At 45.2% G+C, this 19,941-nt stretch overlaps 1 protein-coding gene across 1 annotated transcript in view; it reads left to right on the top strand.

Annotated features, from left to right (window-relative positions):
- LOC125746723 (protein O-mannosyl-transferase TMTC2-like) overlaps positions 1-19,528 on the top strand; it is a 77,241-nt gene extending 57,713 nt beyond the window's left edge. The window contains exons 9-12 of the mRNA XM_049021078.1: positions 3,513-3,594; positions 4,145-4,259; positions 7,231-7,294; positions 16,599-19,528. Of these exons, the coding sequence (XP_048877035.1) occupies positions 3,513-3,594; positions 4,145-4,259; positions 7,231-7,294; positions 16,599-16,784 (447 nt within the window). The 3' untranslated portion in view covers positions 16,785-19,528. The remainder of the gene's footprint in view (positions 1-3,512; positions 3,595-4,144; positions 4,260-7,230; positions 7,295-16,598) is intronic.
- The last annotated feature ends 413 nt before the right edge of the window (positions 19,529-19,941 follow it).

Here is a 19,941-nt window from a genome sequence, read left to right as displayed (position 1 = left end):
GATTGCTGTATGGCTGGATGGGTGAATGTGCGGGTGGGTGGTGGCCTGGATGGGTGGATGTGTGGGTGGGTGTATGCCTGAATGGGTGGGTGGGTGGATGCCTGGAGGGGTGGAAGTGTGGATGTGTCAGGGGGCGGATGCCTGGAAGGGTTGATGTGTCAGGGGCGGATGCCTGGATGGGTGGATGTGTCTGGGGACGGATGCCTGGATGGGTGGATGTGTCAGGGGGCGGATGCCTGGATGGGTGGATGTGTCAGGGGGCGGATGCCTGGATGGGTGGATGTGTCAGGGGGCGGATGCCTGGATGGGTGGATGTGTCAGGGGGCGGATGCCTGGATGGGTGGATGTGTCAGGGGGCGGATGCCTGGATGGGTGGATGTGTCAGGGGGCGGATGCCTGGATGGGTGGATGTGTCTGGGGACGGATGCCTGGATGGGTGGATGTGTCAGGGGGCGGATGCCTGGATGGGTGGATGTGTCTGGGGACGGATGCCTGGATGGGTGGATGTGTCTGGGGGCGGATGCCTGATTGGGTGGATGTGTCAGGGGGCGGATGCCTGGATAGGTGGATGTGTCTGGCACTCTCCACCAAGTGTGTCTCATCACACGAGGAAGCCCACAACCTATCAAAGGAAAGTGGTGGCAGACGACAATCCTGTCACGAGAGACTTGTGTTAGTGGTGGTGAGATGGCTTCAGCATCAAGAGGAGCCCTGTGATGGGATTCAACTGGGAAAATGGGCAAATAAAACAGACTGGAAATGAACTGGTTTAGATTATTAAAATGACTGGATAGCTTTGCGTTTTCAGCACTAATGTCAGTACTTGCAGTGTAGGTATAGTCTAATATTTGGCTCTTAACAGAGATATATGTGTTAAATTTCACAGTGGTCGTTTCTACTGAATATCCACTCCGGAGATCTAAAGACTGCCAGGGGATTTCATTAGGCGAAGCGGCCTTTGAGTCGCTGGAAGTCTGCCGAACATTCTGCATACTACACAGGAAAAGATACTGAGCGCTGGCTCGGTTGGTGAAAACGTGTCGAGGCACCTCTACTGTCTGGATGATTTCTCGGGAGGAGAATTTATGCAGCATGAGGAATAGCACGTCACGCAAACAGAACTGCTACATATTTTCTTTCCTTTAACAGATGAATTTTGAGATATAAAAAAATTCCCCTGCCCATTTTGGTAATTAATTAAAATCTTACTGTTATTGATGCAACAGCTAACGGGAAGTCAGGCAGGAGCTTTTAGAAAGTTTAGAAATGTTTTATGTCTGGACACAAAGTGCTATCCATCTACCCACAATACTAAGCAAAAATAGCAGGTGGCTGAGGTGCCAAATCCTAAGTCATCCACAGGCGTAAGGAAAACCATCTCACGGGTGGTGACTGATAGCTCTACTGGGACAGCCCAACTCATTGCTCCTCGACCTTGGCGGGTGACGGAGATTTTATCTGGGTATGAGTAAGAATGGAAAATGGATTTAGATACCAGGGTCTCTCTCGGGGGTTTCCCCCAACATCGTTTTGAGGGTAACACCTCTAATGAGGGCTAAGATCGCTCTTCAGCCTTCTTGTCTTCCTCAGACCATATGTACAGCAACAAAGTGGCTGCAGTGATTGCAGTGGGTCAAAGATCGTAGCTAATGAGACACACACCTATCATCTGGACCTTTCCGCTTAACAGGGTGGAGGGTGGGGGTGGTGTGGGAGGCTGGGGGGTTGTCTACTTCCTGAAACCTAAGGGGCCCAGCATACCCCAGGGCTTAAGGATGTGTTTCTAAATTCAGGCATTTCCCCACATAATCAGATTTAAATCCCATTCACAATTACCCAAGCGATGAGCAGTACAGCTGCTGGGTGTCTGATGTCATAGCGGAGCGAGGATATCGCGCTGCACCAAGGCGTTTCGCAGCAGGATATCGTTCCCCCGTTTGTGCATGAGCCGAATCGGGGTCTAATTTGTTTAATAAGGAAATGAACCTTATGCAATACAGGGGCCCATTCTGTCACATTATGTAGGACAGAGGTGACGTAACGGACCATGTGACATCGGAGGACTTTCGGATAAATCTACACAGTGCGCCCCCATGCTCTCCATTAATGAGAAAGCCTTGCACTCCCTGTAACCATGGAAATCCAGGAGTGGGCCACGCGCATCGTGCCAGTACCAGGGCAGCAGTCCTCCCAGCTGCTCTGCCTCTTCTGTTGGACGCATAGCATGGAGCCCCAGCAGACTGGCAGAAGATGCGCCGTAGTTTGAGACGATCAAAGAAAGCGTTAGTGAAATCAGCCAACGGGGCTGGGCTGCTCTTCTCAGAAGGTCTTTATGCATCCAGGCCAGTCGTATCATCTCCATTGTGGATTCGTCCAGCCTGCTCGGGTCTACAGGGCAATCTGCTCCTCTGGAACTCCGCTCCTTCCACGTGTGTCTGCCATCTGGCCTTTCCAAGCCACTCTGTGCCCTTTAATGCTCGGCTGCTTCCAGCTCCAGAGCAGTTGCGGCGTTTGAGTGGCATCTCACTGTGCCTCAGCAAAGAAAGCGAGAACCTGAGGAGGACCTCCGGGAGAACCTGTCACTGTCTGGTGGCCGCTCACGGTGCCTCTCATATAAAACACAGGCGGAGGTTAAGGAGCGGGACTCGCGATTAGCCGTGTGCCGGTAGGGGAATGCAAGTATTCCCTGTTGTATGAATAGGTAAACATCCAAGCTAGCGCTAACGTGGTGGTGTTGGTCTCTCCAGTAAAACAACGTAGCAATGTGCTCCTGCAGGGCTGCCGTCTGTCTGCACTCGCTTGCCATATCCTCAGGGCCCATCTGTCAGCGCCAGATTGTGGCTCTGTACTGCCGCGGTCTTGTCAGGGAAGGCGAGGATAAAGGACAGCGGCAAGGATCTGCGAAGGCCGGGGGGGCCTTGGGAGCACTTCTTGTCATTTCCCCAGTAGCTGTCGCGTGACCTACAGCGACTGTTGCCACGGCAGCGATATGACATCATAATGGGAAGCTGCAAGTACTGGGAGCAGCACAGTAACACCGTGAAGATACGTGCAAAAAATGCTATTTATTTTGAATACCTTTAAGAAGCGTTACTGCAATGCAGTGTCTTGAGTGTAGGAATCACCTAAGAGCGTTTGTTTATGCAGAAATAAACGTGATAAATATGAGAAAGTCACAAACCCCGGACCAGCAGTAAGAAGAGCAATAGGAACACAGATGGTATCCTCAGGGTCTGGAGCCGGACCTGTACCGGTGTCCACACCGGTGTGGCTGCAGGTAGAGTCCCATTCCCTGTTCTTTTGGCTCGGATGATGATCGGCAGGTGAGGAGGCACCAGCTGGCCTCTCATCTCTCTCTGCTGGAGGTCACCCCGTCTGGCCCGGCTCAGAACCAAAATGAAACGCAAACTGTTATGAATTTAATGTTTGCTGGGCAGCACCACGCTCTTTCTGACTTTATTGAAGTTATAGAACAATAAAGGCTGAGCGCGGGCGCCTGTTTTTACTCCTAGGGACAGAAGGTGGAGGCAGAAAGGTACTTTCTGAAGGCTATTCAGCTGGATCCAGCCAAAGGGAGCTGCTACATGCATTACGGTGAGTGCAGGTCACGGCAGAGACACACTCAGTGCTCGGTTTATTTCCTACTAGCTGTATGGATCAGCACACGCTCGAACTTACAAAGAAAAATTATGATTATTACTGAGTGGTCGGTTTTTAGCAGAGCAAGCCGATTATAACTTACATGCTAATATATGTATCAAATGTATAAAACAAAATATATCATATTTATCAGAAATAATTGGCTGAACTTCATTCTGATTTATATGTTTTTCTGCTGTGGCTTTTAGTCACAGGTTTCCTTTATCTCCAGAGGTTTCATTTCTGAATTGTCATTTTCTATTCTGAAATTTTACAGCAGTTATAGAAATTAAATAGACGTTTGAGTAATCAATTTGAGTTTCAAGGCCTTCTTATGCTGGGATATTATGCTCCAATACCATTTTGCTTTTAGCTGAGGGACTTAAGAGAAAGTTTACAAAAATCAGTATCACAGAGTCGTCACTGTCTCCTGTTTGCTCGAATGTTTGTCGTTGTGGGACTGATTGATAGATAAACTTATTTCCTCCTCGTGACTGACCGACAGGCCAGTTTCTTCTAGAAGAATCTCGGCTGGCCGAGTGCGCAGAGATGGCTGAGATGGCTGCCCAGCTGGAGAGCGGCGAGTTCGACGTGGTCTTCAACGCGGCCCACATGCTCAGGTGGGTGCAGATCCAGGCGCGTTTCTCTGACCTCTGACCCCACATGCTTAAGGTGCTAAATAATTCCTGTGTAATGTTTTATAAGGCACTTCAGCTGATGGGGAATGATGGGGAATCATGAGTTTGTTGTTTATCTAGCAGAGAAATTGGGAGACGATCCTTAGTGCAACACAGAAAAAAGTCAGGAAGGTTACAAATACAGAGAAATATAAGATGAACAGAATATAAAATAAACAGAATACACACCGGAATGGGGTCTGAGCCCCCCCAACCCTGAACTGGACAGGCGGCTACTGAGAATGAATGGATGGATGGGTAGATGGATGGATGGTTTTATAAATCATTTGTTCAGTAATCAGACCCAACAAATTATGTTATACTAATTGTTCAGAGTGTGGAGCATTGCTTTTCACTGTTGGTGTTGCATACAAAATCACTAATTAAAATCACTCAGCTATGTGTACAGAGCGCCTTATAGCGCCTTTTACGACGCGGAGCTCCAGAGCCAAATGTCCTTGACACCCAATGTTACAGCTCACTAGGATGATGGCTTAAATTAATGCAGATGTGGGCTATTAAATCATCGCAGATTTGTTGGCGTATTGTCAAGAGAAACACTAACAGTTTGGCTCAATGCACACAAGCAGGTAAATTATAACTTAAGTGTAACTTTTCGATGACAGTATGATATAAGTTGATATTTAGTCTTCTGCTGTTTGTTATAATCGCTGCTGACAGAAGTATTTCTCTTCTTTTGAGACGTGCAAAGTAATGATTTTTGCAGATTTTTTCCCAAGTCTTTTGAAATGTATTTGAAGAGCGTTGTTGATAAATCGCAGAGGGTGGAGCTGGACAGAGTAGCTTAGTGTTACGATTAAACACCGAATCGTAAAGACCACACGGAACTTCACCTTGGTCTCCCTTTTTCTGCGATCGCCTTGTTCCTCTTGGTTAAATAATTATCTTCTGGGACTTTGAGAGTATTTTACTTTCAGATCTTAATCGTCGAATATGCCTGAAGCCATTTTAATCAAGCACTGATAAAATTGATGGAATGCATTAGTAAGTTTTGACTGCAAGGTCTGCTCTGATTCCTATTAATTAGTCCCTCAGACCCCTCTCCCGGACTCGTTAACTGCGGGTGTGTGATCGCTATTCCATCTGCCTGTGAGAAGTCAGTGATTCTGATGGATCTGCAGGCTTCTGTGCCACATTGAATAGTTGCCACCCAGTTTCCTCGCTTGTAATAGTTTTCATGAGAAAATGACCAATCTGTATGTTTTATTACAACTTCCATAATTATGATCCCTGATATACAGGGGGGGAGGGGGAAATATGAGGGGGGGGAAAGATAAAATTATGAGGCTTTTTATAAAAATCATTTGCGTTTAATTCCACTTGTGATAAATTGAATTGCAAATTAGACATTTGGTGGAAGGGGATAATTTCCCTACTTAAGATGCAGAATTTAACTGTAATTTTATCAATTATTATTTGCATTTGTCTACACGTGTATGGTTAGAGGTATTGGAGCGGTATCATCGCGTTCCATCACTCTATCCATCAGTCTCAGGGGTACCTATTAAATAAAGTAGCTGTCATCATTCGGACTGATTTATAGAAGAGAAAAACTATCAAATGTAATAATGCAGCAGGTTGTCATTCCCTAGACAGTGTTTATAATAATGAGATTTAACAACAATGAACAAATTATTATTATACAGTAGCATCTTGGCTGTTTTAAACCAAGAGCTGATGCTGGTGTAGGACGTGAACTTGAACCGCGTGAACAACATCTCGTTCTTGCTTGCATTGTTTCATACGGTCTCTTATGCCTGTTGACTGTCGTAAAGGTCATGTAAAGGTCACTGATGTCAGCTTGTTGGTTTGTAGGTCATAAGCTGCATAGCTGGGAGTTAGTGAGACTGTCCAGGAGGATGTGAGAAGCTTACGGAGTGCAGACTGGGCTCCTCTGGTGTCTCCAGACTGACCTTTGTGTGTCCAGGATATTAGCCAAAGGTTATCATGCACTGGAGCTGCTTCCAAGATGAGCGTAATAAGGGCTTAAGGCTGGGTCACGACATACCGGCCCGCAATATCATTAAATTTGGGCCGCCGATCCATCGACCAGTTTCCATAGAGAATAAGAAATGAATCAGCTGCGGTAAAATTTACTGTCACCAAGCTCATGAATTTTAGCGCCACTGCCCACAGATCTCTGCTCAGCAAATTTTACCACTGTGTTACTGCCGGCTGTTTTGCTGATTATCTATATACTGTTTAAAATACTGTAGTCCCTGGGGAGGAGGTGGCTGGGGAAACGGAGGTCTGGATGGATGGATGGATGGATGGATGGATGGATGGATGGATGGATGTATGGAAGCCTTCCTAGCCAGTGAGCTCCGGGGTATTTGCGCTTGGGGGTCATTATATGTTGGTGCTGAAGGGCTCAGTTTGCTGGCTTTGAGGAATATTGTGGAAAGGGCGTCTATCAGTTCTGGGGTCAGTTAGTCGTGTTCCTAAATACATAACTATAGATTTTTTTTATGGATTACATGATTATTCATCTGTGATGGGCTGGCCCCCCGTCCTGGGTTGTTCCCTGCCTCGAGCGCATTGCTTCCGGGATAGGCTCCGGACCCCCCGCGACCCAGAAGGATAAGCGGTTTGGAAAATGGATGGATGGATGATTATTGATCTGTGATGGGCTGGCCCCCCGTCCTGGGTTGTTTCCTGCCTCGAGCGCATTGCTTCCGGGATAGGCTCCGGACCCCCCGCGACCCAGAAGGATAAGCGATTTGGAAAATGGATGGATGGATGATTGTTGATTTTTTAATGTTAGTCTGAATATTATTGATGTCTTCCGAATTATAGCAATAAGCATTTTGGAATATGGTTTTACTGGTAATATAATAATTGGTGTTTGCAGGGGTGTGTGACTGTAGGCTCTCTGTGTTTCTCTCCTTCACAGACAGGCGAGTCTCCATCATACCGCTGAGAAGTATTATGGCCTTGCAGCAAGCCTGAGACCAGACGTAAGTAGAGGAACGGACGGCCGCCTCGAGCACAGCACAACAGTGCTCCTACTTTCATCCATTGTCACTTATTCCATCAAGCTGTCTGAACATAGTAACAGGAAAACTGGGTTAAACTTTGTGGTGATTTTTGTGTCAAATGTGTAGTTTGTGAATGATCCTATATGATCTTTAACTATAGTTAAAAAACAATAATTGACATCTATTTACAATGTTTCGTAATGCTTTACATTAACTGAACCTTTATAATGCATTCATAATGCATTCATATAACATTCATAAGCAGCATGTAAGTATCCCATAACATACTAACATACCTTAACAGCTTTAATATACATTGATAACAAACATTACATGATTATACAACAAAAATGTTTGTTATTATCATATAATGTTTGTCATTAATGTATTTACAGCTGTCGTCTGGCCATAAGGTGCAGTTAATGTAAAGCCTTACCCAAGTTTATAATACACACACACACACACAAACACACACACATGCACATACGTACACACAGCGATTAGCTAAAACATTATGACCAGCCCCATGTGAAGGAAATAATGTTGAAATATCTCATAAAAATGGCGCGTGTCAAACTCGCGGATATATTACACGACAAGCTAACATTTGCCGCTCGCAGTGGACGTGTTTAGTGCTGAAGAAATGGTCAAGGATAAAGATATGAGTGACTCTGGCAAGGCCCAAATCATTATGACCAGGTGACTGGGTCAGAGCATCTCCAAAGCGGCTTCCGGTCAGCCGTGGTCAGTACCTGCTGACGGGGGTCCATGGAGGGAAAAGCCACAAGTGTTATTTACTGAGGGGGTTGAATTTATACAGATTAAATATTGGTCACGGTATATATTCACACATGCCCCACACCCATGTTTATGACATGACAAACACCGACTTGGCAGCGTTTCCTGGCTGGTTCTCTTCTAGAACGTTCTGTGGGGTGCCCATTATACACAGTCAATGGAATGAAAATCCCTTAAATCAGGATGTGTATTCTGGGACACGTATCCTTAACAATCTGCTCATAGCCCAGGTCTTCCAGCCGGTTCCCTGCGGGTCAGCTCTTAGCTGTCCTCAGATGTGCCACCTTAAAGCGGGTTTCCCATGTGCGGCTCCAGGCCACACAGGCGTAGCAGAATCCTGTTTTGGAAGTAGGAGAGACGCATCCCTCACCCTTCCAGTTTTTCCCTGGAAAAACCTGCTCACACGTGCCACATGACCATGTCCGGACTCTGTGCTGTGACTCATCAACTCTCGTAGTGCAGTGTTTCTCAACCTCGGGGACCACCAGACGGTCCACATTTCTGCTTCCTCATTTTGGGTAGCAAAAGCATGGACTGTCGAGGGGTCCCTGAGGAGGGATCTGAGAATCACTGGCGCCCTGAGGCACGCCGGGCTGCTTAAGCTGCCCCCTGCCTTGATCACCTTTCTGTGTGGTGAACGACCTTCTGGAGGTGGCAGCTTTCGCTACGGAGCAGAAAAGCACATGGATGTGGTTCTGAGACACCCCCCACCGCCCCCAACAGCCTGGAAGTCAGGTTACTGCCAGGATACAGTGGCATTTAAAACATTCTTAGTCAACCTGCAGCCAGTAAAGTGTTCTTTTTTTAACTCAAGCCCTATTCGCCGGGCATCAGACACTTTTATGGTTTCTGGTTCCACTTCCTGCTTGGCCTTCAAAGCGGCCGTTTCCTCAGAAGCCTTCTGATTGGTTATGCATCTGGATACTACTTTCCGGGGCCAGGATGGTGTGTTTGGGGGTGTTTGCTTTGAAGTGTTCGCCTGAGTAAAATTGAAAGGAAAGCCAGGAGTTTCCCGCTGCTCAGTCCTGGAAGTCGCTGGATCCATTACCATGGGCTCGCCCATGAAACCAGCTTCAGATGCCAGGAAGGATGGCGGGCTACGTTTTTTCACTGCAGAACATGGAGGTGGTACCTCCCTCTGGTCACTTGTAATGGACGTCCCATCTGGGGTGTCCTCTGTTTTGTACCCTGTAATGGACATCCCATCCGGGGTGTCCCCTGCTTTGTACCCTGTAATGGACATCCATCCGGGGTGTCCCCTGCTTTGTACCCTGTAATGGACATCCATCCAGGGAGTCCCCTGCCTTGTACCCTGTAATGGACATCCCATCCAGTGTGTCCCCTGCTTTGTTCCTTATAATGGACATCCATCCGGGGTGTCCTCTGCTTTGTACCCTGTAATGGACATCCATCCAGGGTGTCCCCTGCCTTGTACCCTGCAATGGACATCCATCTGGGGTGTCCCCTGCCTTGTACCCTGCAATGGACATCCATCCAGGGTGTCCCCTGCCTTGTACCCTGTAATGGACATCCATCCAGGGTGTCCCCTGCCTTCTACCCTGCAATGGACATCCCATCCGGGGTGTCCCCTGCCTTGTACCCTGCAATGGACATCCCATTCAGGGTGTCCCCTGCCTTGTACCCTGTAATGGACATCCATCCAGGATGTCCCCTGCCTTGTACCCTGCAATGGACATCCATCCGGGGTGTCCCCTGCCTTGTACCCTGCAATGGACATCCATCCGGGGTGTCCCCTGCCTTGTACCCTGCAATGGACATCCATCCGGGGTGTCCCCTGCCTTGTACCCTGCAATGGACATCCATCCGGGGTGTCCCCTGCCTTGTACCCTGCAATGGACATCCATCCGGGGTGTCCCCTGCCTTGTACCCTGTAATGGACATCCATCCAGGGTGTCCCCTGCCTTGTACCCTGCAATGGACATCCCATCCGGGGTGTCCCCTGCCTTGTACCCTGCAATGGACATCCCATTCGGGGTGTCCCCTGCCTTGTACCCTGTAATGGACATCCATCCAGGATGTCCCCTGCCTTGTACCCTGCAATGGACATCCATCCGGGGTGTCCCCTGCCTTGTACCCTGCAATGGACATCCATCCGGGGTGTCCCCTGCCTTGTACCCTGCAATGGACATCCCATCTGGGGTGTCCCCTGCCTTGTACCCTGTAATGGACATCCCATCCGGGGTGTCCCCTGCCTCATGCCCTCTTCTTCTTGATATGGGCTCCAGGCTCTACATGGAAATTCCATTATGGATGCATAAACTTAGAGGACCACTGTTGAAATGTCCCTTCCTGTCTGAACTTCGGTGTTGGTGGTGGGAGAACTTATATTACATTCTGCACCGGTTGATTTTAAATGTTAAATTTGCATCTTTCCTTACTTTTGGAAACTCGACCTTTATTTTTTTTAACTTCAATGCATATTTAAATACCTGAGCTATTGAAAGGTGTCTGCTGCTGTCATCTTTGAAGTTTGTGTTCTGTTGAGGGACATTTAACATTCATCCGATAGGTTGGAAAATATCAATATTAACGTTTACATCAAAATCAGGAGTTGCTGAAAAATCGGTTAAAGGCAGAAGCACAATGAAAGTGCAGACTTTATTCACAGAGAATGACGAACCAAAAGTGTTTGTTTTGCCAAAGTGGCTCAGAAATGTATTAGGAGGAAATCCTGAATGCAGAGTGTTTTCGCACGTTGGTGGGGGTGAGAATCCACGTCATGCCTGTCCTTTACGTTGGCTTCAGTCACAGAAATGAATGTGTTTCTTGCGTCAAGACGCTGCCGAGGCCAAATAAGGGACAATAGGTTTTTTCCAGCAGCAATCTGATGTATCCGTGGACTGAATTCCCCTGGAGCAGGAAAGTCACTGGATTTGGTGTTTGCAGTGAGTTTCTAAAGCAGAAGCTACCTTTACACCACTGAGCAAACAACGAACGATTGTAGCACCCAGCAGAGAACATTCTGTCACACTCCTTCCAACTTGCTCAAGAGCGTACAGTACTGACTGATTTGCAGAGATGTTGTCAGCTTTTCAGCATAATTACTAATTAAGTTAATGATCGTGCTCTGTGTGTTTTTGGAATTCATTAAAATGTTAATGTCTAGAGATTAGATACATGACTGTACTGTAGGGATGTGAATCTTCAACATTGAGGCGATGGGATTTGCATCTTGATACATTTTCAACGATATGATACATTAACGATTTATATGAAACAACCACCGATACGATACGATTTGATTCTCGCACCTACCACAATGCAGTGTGATACAACACGATTTGATTGAACACAATACGATACGATGCGATGCGATTCAATGCGAAAAGAGAATTATACAATTCAAAGTGGCACAGATAGTTCATTTTCATTCTTTATTCCTACGGGTTGCTTTACAATTAACAGGTACAATGCGACGATTCCCCAAACTCAAACCACTGGTGGCACTGCATAGGTGCTGAATGCAATTCAAATTTGTAGAGATTGCTGTGCAGATGAACATATTACAGTGCTTGTTACTTCGGCTTCACACTTTGAACAGGAGCAACAACTAAAGAGTTGAACCCTAAACTGCTGATCTTCTATAAGCTGCTACAAAAGCACAAGTACACATTACACCTTTCTCCAAATGCAAAATGATGAACTACTGAAATTGATAACAGTCCCTGTCTTATAATTAATATTTAACCCAAGTGGTGTAGTTTCATGTTCCTTTTTAAGGATTATCAACTGATCCACATGGTCAGGATGAAGGAGACTGAGCTGAGCAGTAACAATATCACCCGCAGTGCTAAAAACTCGTTCGGGGAAACACTCGTTGCTGGTATACATAACAAGCTCTTAGCCAAGGCTGAAATCTGAGGTAGATCAATTTGCTTTTTTTCCACCACTGTAACACTTCACCATCCAGATCTAAAGAATCCCTCTCTCTATATTTTATGATTTCATCCTTAGCTTTCTCCCTTATGGTCTTCTTTGGTGCTGCTCTCGTGGTGAGGAAATCCCCACACAACAGGCTGTCTTCTTTTCAGGAGGGGCATCTTGTATTGATCAGAAAAAAATAGATGTGGGGGTTATCAGTTGTGTATTAAAAAAAGATCAGTCAACACAACAAAAACGGACGCACAGTAAATAATAACATATGTATCATTAAATCAACTTTGTATAACTTCTGGCATTGTTCCTATCAAAACACACCTATCTCTTCCTCTGTGTGGGGGCTCCTGCCCCCTTATCTGCCTTTCCCTCACTCAGTGTGCCACTGTCCCCTGCCTGATAATCCATATAACCATTATTAGATTTCCTTCAGCTAAAATGAATACACAATTTGAATGTGATACATGGAAATTTAAATAACTAATAGTAGAGAGAGAGATAATCATAAGCAGCAAATATTACCTTTTCATTCATCTTCATAGTCTCTGTTGCTATTTTCATGAAGATGAGATCTCTGGCGTTAACATCATCCACAAAAGTCAGGTCTTTAAAGCGGGGTCCAGGGCTGACGCGCAATTAAGGAGGTCTGTGAAGTGTGAATACCGGTCTGAAAAATCCAGTCTGATCATCTTCTTCATCTCAATAATGACCTCTAGATCATTTTCATCTTGTGAAAAATGCCTGAGAAGTTTAGCCTGTATGGGAACGATCACTGAGATGGTGGGGGATGGTGAGATCATTGAGCTGATGAGGGATGGTGAGATCATTGAGCTGATGAGGGATGGTGAGATCATTGAGATGGTGAGGGATGGTGAGATCACTGAGATGGTGAGGGATGGTGAGATCATTGAGCTGATGAGAAATGGTGAGATCATTGAGATGGTGAGATCATTGAGACAGTGAGGGATGGTGAGATCATTGAGATGGTGGGGGATGGTGAGATCATTGAGATGGTGAGGGATGGTGAGATCATTGAGATGGTGAGGGATGGTGAGATCACTGAGATGGTGGGGGATGGTGAGATCATTGAGATGGTGAGGGATGGTGAGATCACTGAGATGGTGGGGGATGGTGAGATCATTGAGCTGATGAGGGATGGTGAGATCATTGAGCTGATGAGGGATGGTGAGATCATTGAGATGGTGAGATCATTGAGATGGTGAGGGATGGTGAGATCATTGAGATGGTGAGGGATGGTGAGATCATTGAGATGGTGGGGGATGGTGAGATCATTGAGATGGTGAGGGATGGTGAGATCACTGAGATGGTGGGGGATGGTGAGATCATTGAGCTGATGAGGGATGGTGAGATCATTGAGATGGTGAGGGATGGTGAGATCATTGAGATGGTGAGGGATGGTGAGATCATTGAGATGGTGGGGGATGGTGAGATCACTGAGATGGTGAGGGATGGTGAGATCATTGAGATGGTGAGATCATTGAGATGGTGAGGGATGGTGAGATCATTGAGATGGTGGGGGATGGTGAGATCATTGAGATGGTGAGGGATGGTGAGATCATTGAGCTGATGAGGGATGGTGAGATCATTGAGATGGTGAGATCATTGAGATGGTGAGGGATGGTGAGATCATTGAGATGGTGAGGGATGGTGAGATCATTGAGATGGTGAGGGATGGTGAGATCATTGAGATGGTGGGGGATGGTGAGATCACTGAGATGGTGGGGGATGGTGAGATCATTGAGCTGATGAGGGATGGTGAGATCATTGAGCTGATGAGGGATGGTGAGATCATTGAGATGGTGAGATCATTGAGATGGTGAGGGATGGTGAGATCATTGAGATGGTGAGGGATGGTGAGATCACTGAGATGGTGAGGGATGGTGAGATCATTGAGCTGATGAGGGATGGTGAGATCATTGAGATGGTGAGATCATTGAGACAGTGAGGGATGGTGAGATCATTGAGATGGTGGGGGATGGTGAGATCATTGAGATGGTGAGGGATGGTGAGATCACTGAGATGGTGGGGGATGGTGAGATCATTGAGATGGTGGGGCTTTTTTCCTTACTAAGTAGTGTAGCTAGGCCCTCTCCCCTCTTCATCTTCCTGGACACCAGGGCATTCAGTATGGCAGGCTGACATATTCCATCTCATGATGACATCATGGATTCATTTGTGGTTTGGCAGGTGCAACTGGACTTGCATCCGACGCAAAAGTTCAGTTGCTTGTGCGCTTCTGTGAAAAAAAGTCACCACCTTCCTCGCTTTTGTCACTGGTGTTTCACCCTGTCCACCTGTTAGGACTTTTGCGCAGACAAATTAATGGTGTGTGCTAATGCATGGCACATGGGATCTGCACCCTGTCCTGCCAGTACCATATTTCTTGCATTGTCGGTTACCAACATCTTATCTTCGATGTTCCACTCGCGGCATTGTCCCGAGTGTGAGCCACGTTAAAAGCTGTGCTTTGGATAACGTGGCCTTTGAAATTCCACTCGTTATCGGTGTGGTGTGCAGTGACGGTGACATGCGGGTCTGTGGCACGAGATGTCCAGCCATCAACAGTAATAGCCACCCGCTTAGCATTGCTCAAAGAGTCGAGTATTTCTCGTCTCGTTCTCTCATATAGCGCCGGGACGTGCTTATCAGTGAATAGCTTACTGTCGGGTATCTGATACCTCGGCTCTAGTACTTTCAGTAGATTTCGGAAGCCCTCATCGTCTGTAACGCTATATGGCTGCAGGTCTTTGCAAATAAAGAACGAGATGGCTTTGCTTATTGCTGTAGAACGGGCAGAATTATTTGCCAGTGGGGCATGAAAAGAAGCTGAGATACTCTGCTTACCATTTATTCCGTTAGTAGCATCGCTGGTGCTAGCGAGAGCTGGATCGGACGGGGAGGCGGACTCGCAGGTACATTCACTCCATGCCGCTGCGTCAGGGGAGAAACTAGACTTGTTGTGCTCCTCGTGTGTTTAACTGCAGCGCGACCAAGTTCACAGGCTGCATTAGATCTGTCAAGCTTTCCATCATGTTTGAAAAACCCGATGGAAACAGCAGACTTGTAAGAAGCCGGCGAGTGTATTTCTCTCTCCTCCATGCTCACCAGCGCTCACTCTGACGCAAAGCCTTCTCGCGAGAGTTGGGTGCGCGGGGTTGTGCAATTGCGTGTTTACCGATGCTGAGACTTCAAACACGATACATCTCGAGTTCATTCAGATTTTTAGCCAATGCACACTTTTCTCACATCGTTTATGTTCATACCGATATATCAAAACAACATATCGACGATATACCGTAGCAATATATCGGTGATATACCGTAGCAATATATCGGTGATATATCGAAACAATATATCGGTGAATCTTCCCAAGCCTACTGTACTAATGTTGTCCTTCATCCTGAAGGTCACTGTACGTACTGTTGCTTAGCTGATAGTTTTATTTAGCTCAACTTCCTTTAGTTATTAGATTATATCTGTGTTTTTTCCTGGAACAATTCAAGTTAAGCGTACAGCAGCAGGACCTTCTTTGGATTCATACGAGCCACAGTGAGGTTAAGTCCAATCTTAAGCTGCGGTACAGACCGCCTGCCAGCCCTTAACGCTCGCCGTGTCTTCGGGCAGTGCGTTTTCCATAGGCCAGTGACATATTCTAAGGCTTTAGCTGAAAAATGCTGAACTTGGGTCGAATGTCATCTTCAGTGCCTGACGAATTAACCATGTTAAAGCATTGATCTGAGCAACAAAAAGTTATTTAAAAAATGTTTTTTAAGTGGTTATCTCCTTCATGTACAATGCTACACATGCAGGGTTCAGAGAGCTACCGCACATGTGCCTCTGAGTACAGGAAGTTCAGAAATGTCACCATTTACCCCCCAGTAACCAATTACACAGCTGCCCATCCAGTATTTTCGCATCACACTGATAGAATTATTCAAATACATTCAAATGTAAACAATATCCATCATTTGCTGCAAATCATTTACATTATCTATCCTGTTTCCCTGGAAGCGTTTTCTGTGAATTACTTGTGTCTGTAGATTATTATCTAATCATTATATTATGATTTCAGAAACATGGAGATTTTGTTGTTTTAATTGTAAATGCATGACAGAATCGTGATCTGAATGTTTTACTACGCGTGTCAAAGATCGTTTGAATGACACCCTTTCCCCCCGTTAACGAGATGAACTTGTCAAAGAGCTGCATGCTTTTGCTCCAGTGGCTGTTTGTAATTCTCTACACTGGCATTTAATGTATGAAAATCAGTGTGACCTTGTGATAGGTGTAATTACTGAATAGAATAGAATAGAATAGAATAGAATAGAATAGAATAGAATAGAATAGAATAGAATAGAATAGAACAGAATAGAATAGAATGTGGCATAGAATAGAATGTGGCATAGAATAGAATGTGGCATAGAATAGAACAGAATGTGGCATGGATCAGAATAGAATAGAATGTGGCATGGAACAGAATAGAACAGAATGGCCTGTATGTTTAGGAGAATGGTACCACTGTGTACACGTGCGTTGCTCTGATTGTCTGAATGGTATGTCCCTTTAGTATCCAGCTGCCTTAATGAACCTGGGCGCGATTCTCCACCTCAACGGGAAGCTCCAGGAGGCCGAGGCCAATTACCTCCGAGCCCTCCAGTTGAAGCCAGATGACACCATCACACAGTCCAACCTGCGAAAGCTGTGGAACATTATGGAGAAGCAAGGCCTGAAGACGAGGGGCTCTTTGCCATGAGCCGCGAGCGTGTCGAGCCCCGTGGCATGCGAGCTGCTGAAGACGTCAGACTGTTCCTCAGACAGATCGTTCAGCCGTGCCATGATGTTTAGCACTTAACTTGGAATGGGCCCTGCGTTCGTGTCTGGTCCTCTGATGAGCTTGATTTGATTACTACTTATTTTCAATTACTAATTTCATTTTTATTTTCTGCTGATTTTGACCATGGGCAATGCATTAAAGACTGAGAAATCAATTATATAGATATACAATTATACAGGGTTTGAGTTTATAACCAGGGTTAATCGTTTTGTAAGTTAAAACGAAATCGATAGAGAGTTAAACTGAGGCGTTTCTCGAATTTTGAGCGTTTTTGACATCTGCCACTGTTGTCTTAGGTTAAGGGTACTTCTGCAGAAAGCTCAAAAAACCAAAAAGGTTTCAGAGAAATGTCTAATCTGCCAAAATTATTTCCTCTTGTAGCTTTTCCTGTGTAACATTATACACGCAATGTAGATACAGTGTGATAAAGTGCTTGGATTTTGGCTAAGAAAGGCAGCGACGTACTGAAGGCATTCAGACGATTACGCATGTCAACATCTCCAGCCTGGATTCCGACAGCCTGCCTGGAACGCATCCTGGAAACGATTCAGAGAGTCACTGCGTGTGTGGAGAGCAGGTGACGTGCCTGGTGTGCTGGTAGGACAAACAACATTTCAGACAGCAACTGTCAGCAAAGTCAAGTGACTGAATAGAACTCATGTGGCAGGAACCTAATCTTAATCATTTCAGGTCGTACGTCGATCATGAGAAACACGTATAAGTACTAAGGAATCTGGGAACATCTTGAGTAGTCAGAGTAAATTTTGCCGGATTTTTCCTAACTGGACATGTATGCAGATGTTGTGTGCAGGTTCAGTTTTGTGACACCGTGTCAGGCAGAGAGGACAGCTGTAGTCATGCACACCAGTGTTCTGCTCCGTCCTCCTCCATCCTCGACGATGCCGAAAATCCCCCCCCCCCACCCCCCCTGTCGCTGTACGATAGGAATCTCTGGCGATCCAGGCCAGGCTTCCAGCCCCTGCCATTAGATGTGGTTTAGAACGGAAGACGCTTCCTCTCAGTCACAGATATATTCCGAGTAGCACGAGTTAAACAGGAGCTTGTTAGTGTCTTAAGCCGCGGCTGACAGCTCCCATAACCAAACAGACCTACACTGTAACTGTTGCACTCTTAACAATGTACAACCACACAGTTTTTCCTATTTATGGATACTTAAATATGTAGCATATTTTGCTATATTTGTTTAAGTTTGTAAGTCCTTGTATTGTTTGTATATATTTTTAATATATAAAGCTATTGCTTTGCAGTACAGACTAGCAAGGAAAGAACGTAAAGAAGGTTGTTTCGATGTGATAATTTATGACTTTCGACTTTTGTTCTGCATTACTTTGTTCTGTTAGGGTGTAATATTTCGTTGAATTGATGGTGAAAATAATCTTTGATAATTGTAACATTGTCCTGAAATTTGTTTGTCTTATTGCCATCGCAAAGCTATTCTTAAAATACAGGCAGTTATCTGACTGAGATTTAGTTTGTTTCCTGTTCGTTTAAGGTTGTTTAAATTATTGCACTGTGTGTGTGTGTGTATGTGTGTGTGTGTGTGTGTGTGTGTGTGTGTGTGTGTGAGAGAGAGAGAGAGAGAGAGAGAGCATGTGACCTTAGCTAGTAAACCAGCTGGCACTGTGTTGTAAAAAGGTTTTATCTGAAGGAGCGACTGACATATTGCTTTTGTAGATATCGGTGGAAACAGAAATCTGCAGGATTTACTGTTTGGAAGCTGTGCATTAACATAAGGCAGTGCTGCAGATATTTGGCAAACAAATTATAACCAAGTTCTGCACATTTTGATAGTCTGACGGATTTATTTGCAACCATAGGAAAAATAATAGTAACAGCTGAATTATTTTGAAACACATCAAAATGAGGGTGAATGATTATGCATGTAAACAGGCTTAGTTTAATCAATGGTACATCAACAAGTCATCCTGTTTGAAACTGAAAGGTGAAATTCTGGTTTGGTTTTCAATATTTAGTCCGTACTTTCAACTTGATTCGTTAAATTCCAGTGTACAGATGTAAGAAATGTACAAAAAATGTTGAACTTCCTTCCTTCCATGAAAGAGTGAGTACTGCCTAGCAGATGGTACTGTATATCATTGGTGATGTGTGTGTTCAAAACGCATTTTGTGTTTCACAGTGTTTTCTTGGGTCAGTTCTACGCAGTACATGACCTCACTTGTTTTTCGCTGCAGCACTGTGGACGTCTGAATGACATGTGACACAACTAACGCTGGCTGCATGGTTTAGCTGAGGCTTGTTCCCATGGTGTCTGTACGAGATTATTCAGTTTGGCCACAAAGGACGCCGTGCTTAGGCAGGATTGTGTGTATAATTTACTCGTTCTTCATGTGTAAAAACTGTTTAAAAAGCTAGTGAAAAATGGGAAAAAAAATCTTTTAAAGAAATGTGTCATTATGTGTCTGCTCAGGGATTTAAGTCTGGGTGTTCAGAATCGCGCTGACGTGGAAATGTTAACACGCTGGCATGAGTTTATTAAATTAAAGGTTTTATTTTTTGAAGACAGTTGTATTTGTATAAATTATCAAAATTTGTAGCCATTTTTTGTAATACAAAAGGCATTTCTTTGCCAGACTAGGCGCTCCAAAATGTTTTTTTCACCAATAAAATACTAGTAACATGGATTAATGGTTTGGTTTACCTGTCTTACTTTGTCTGGGGGCAGTGGGGCTTGTGTTTTCTACACTAGAAACTTCCTGATGTATTAAAACATTTTTATTTTCACTTAGTAAGGATATCTACCCATTGCATAAGATAGGGCCAAGAAGGTTGATGTTTTATACCGATGATGAAGAGGCTTTTTAACACAGAGACTCAGATGTTCCAGAGAACTAGTGCCTTATTTCAGGTCCCAGCATCACGCTGCCACTGAGTGTGCCTTTCAGCGCATCCACCATACGGTTAAAAGTGCTATGACTTACCGCCTCCTTTGAAACACAGCAGCTAAGTGTATTCTCAGGACATTTTCCAGAGCTTAACGTTTTCCTGTATACCTCTTAACACCTTAAGTGTTTATGTGGCGGTTGTAAATCTTTTT

This window comes from Brienomyrus brachyistius, chromosome 1, assembly GCF_023856365.1.
Source record: "Brienomyrus brachyistius isolate T26 chromosome 1, BBRACH_0.4, whole genome shotgun sequence".
Classification (NCBI taxonomy): Eukaryota; Metazoa; Chordata; class Actinopteri; order Osteoglossiformes; family Mormyridae; genus Brienomyrus; species Brienomyrus brachyistius.
This window is presented reverse-complemented; position numbering and strand designations above follow the sequence as displayed.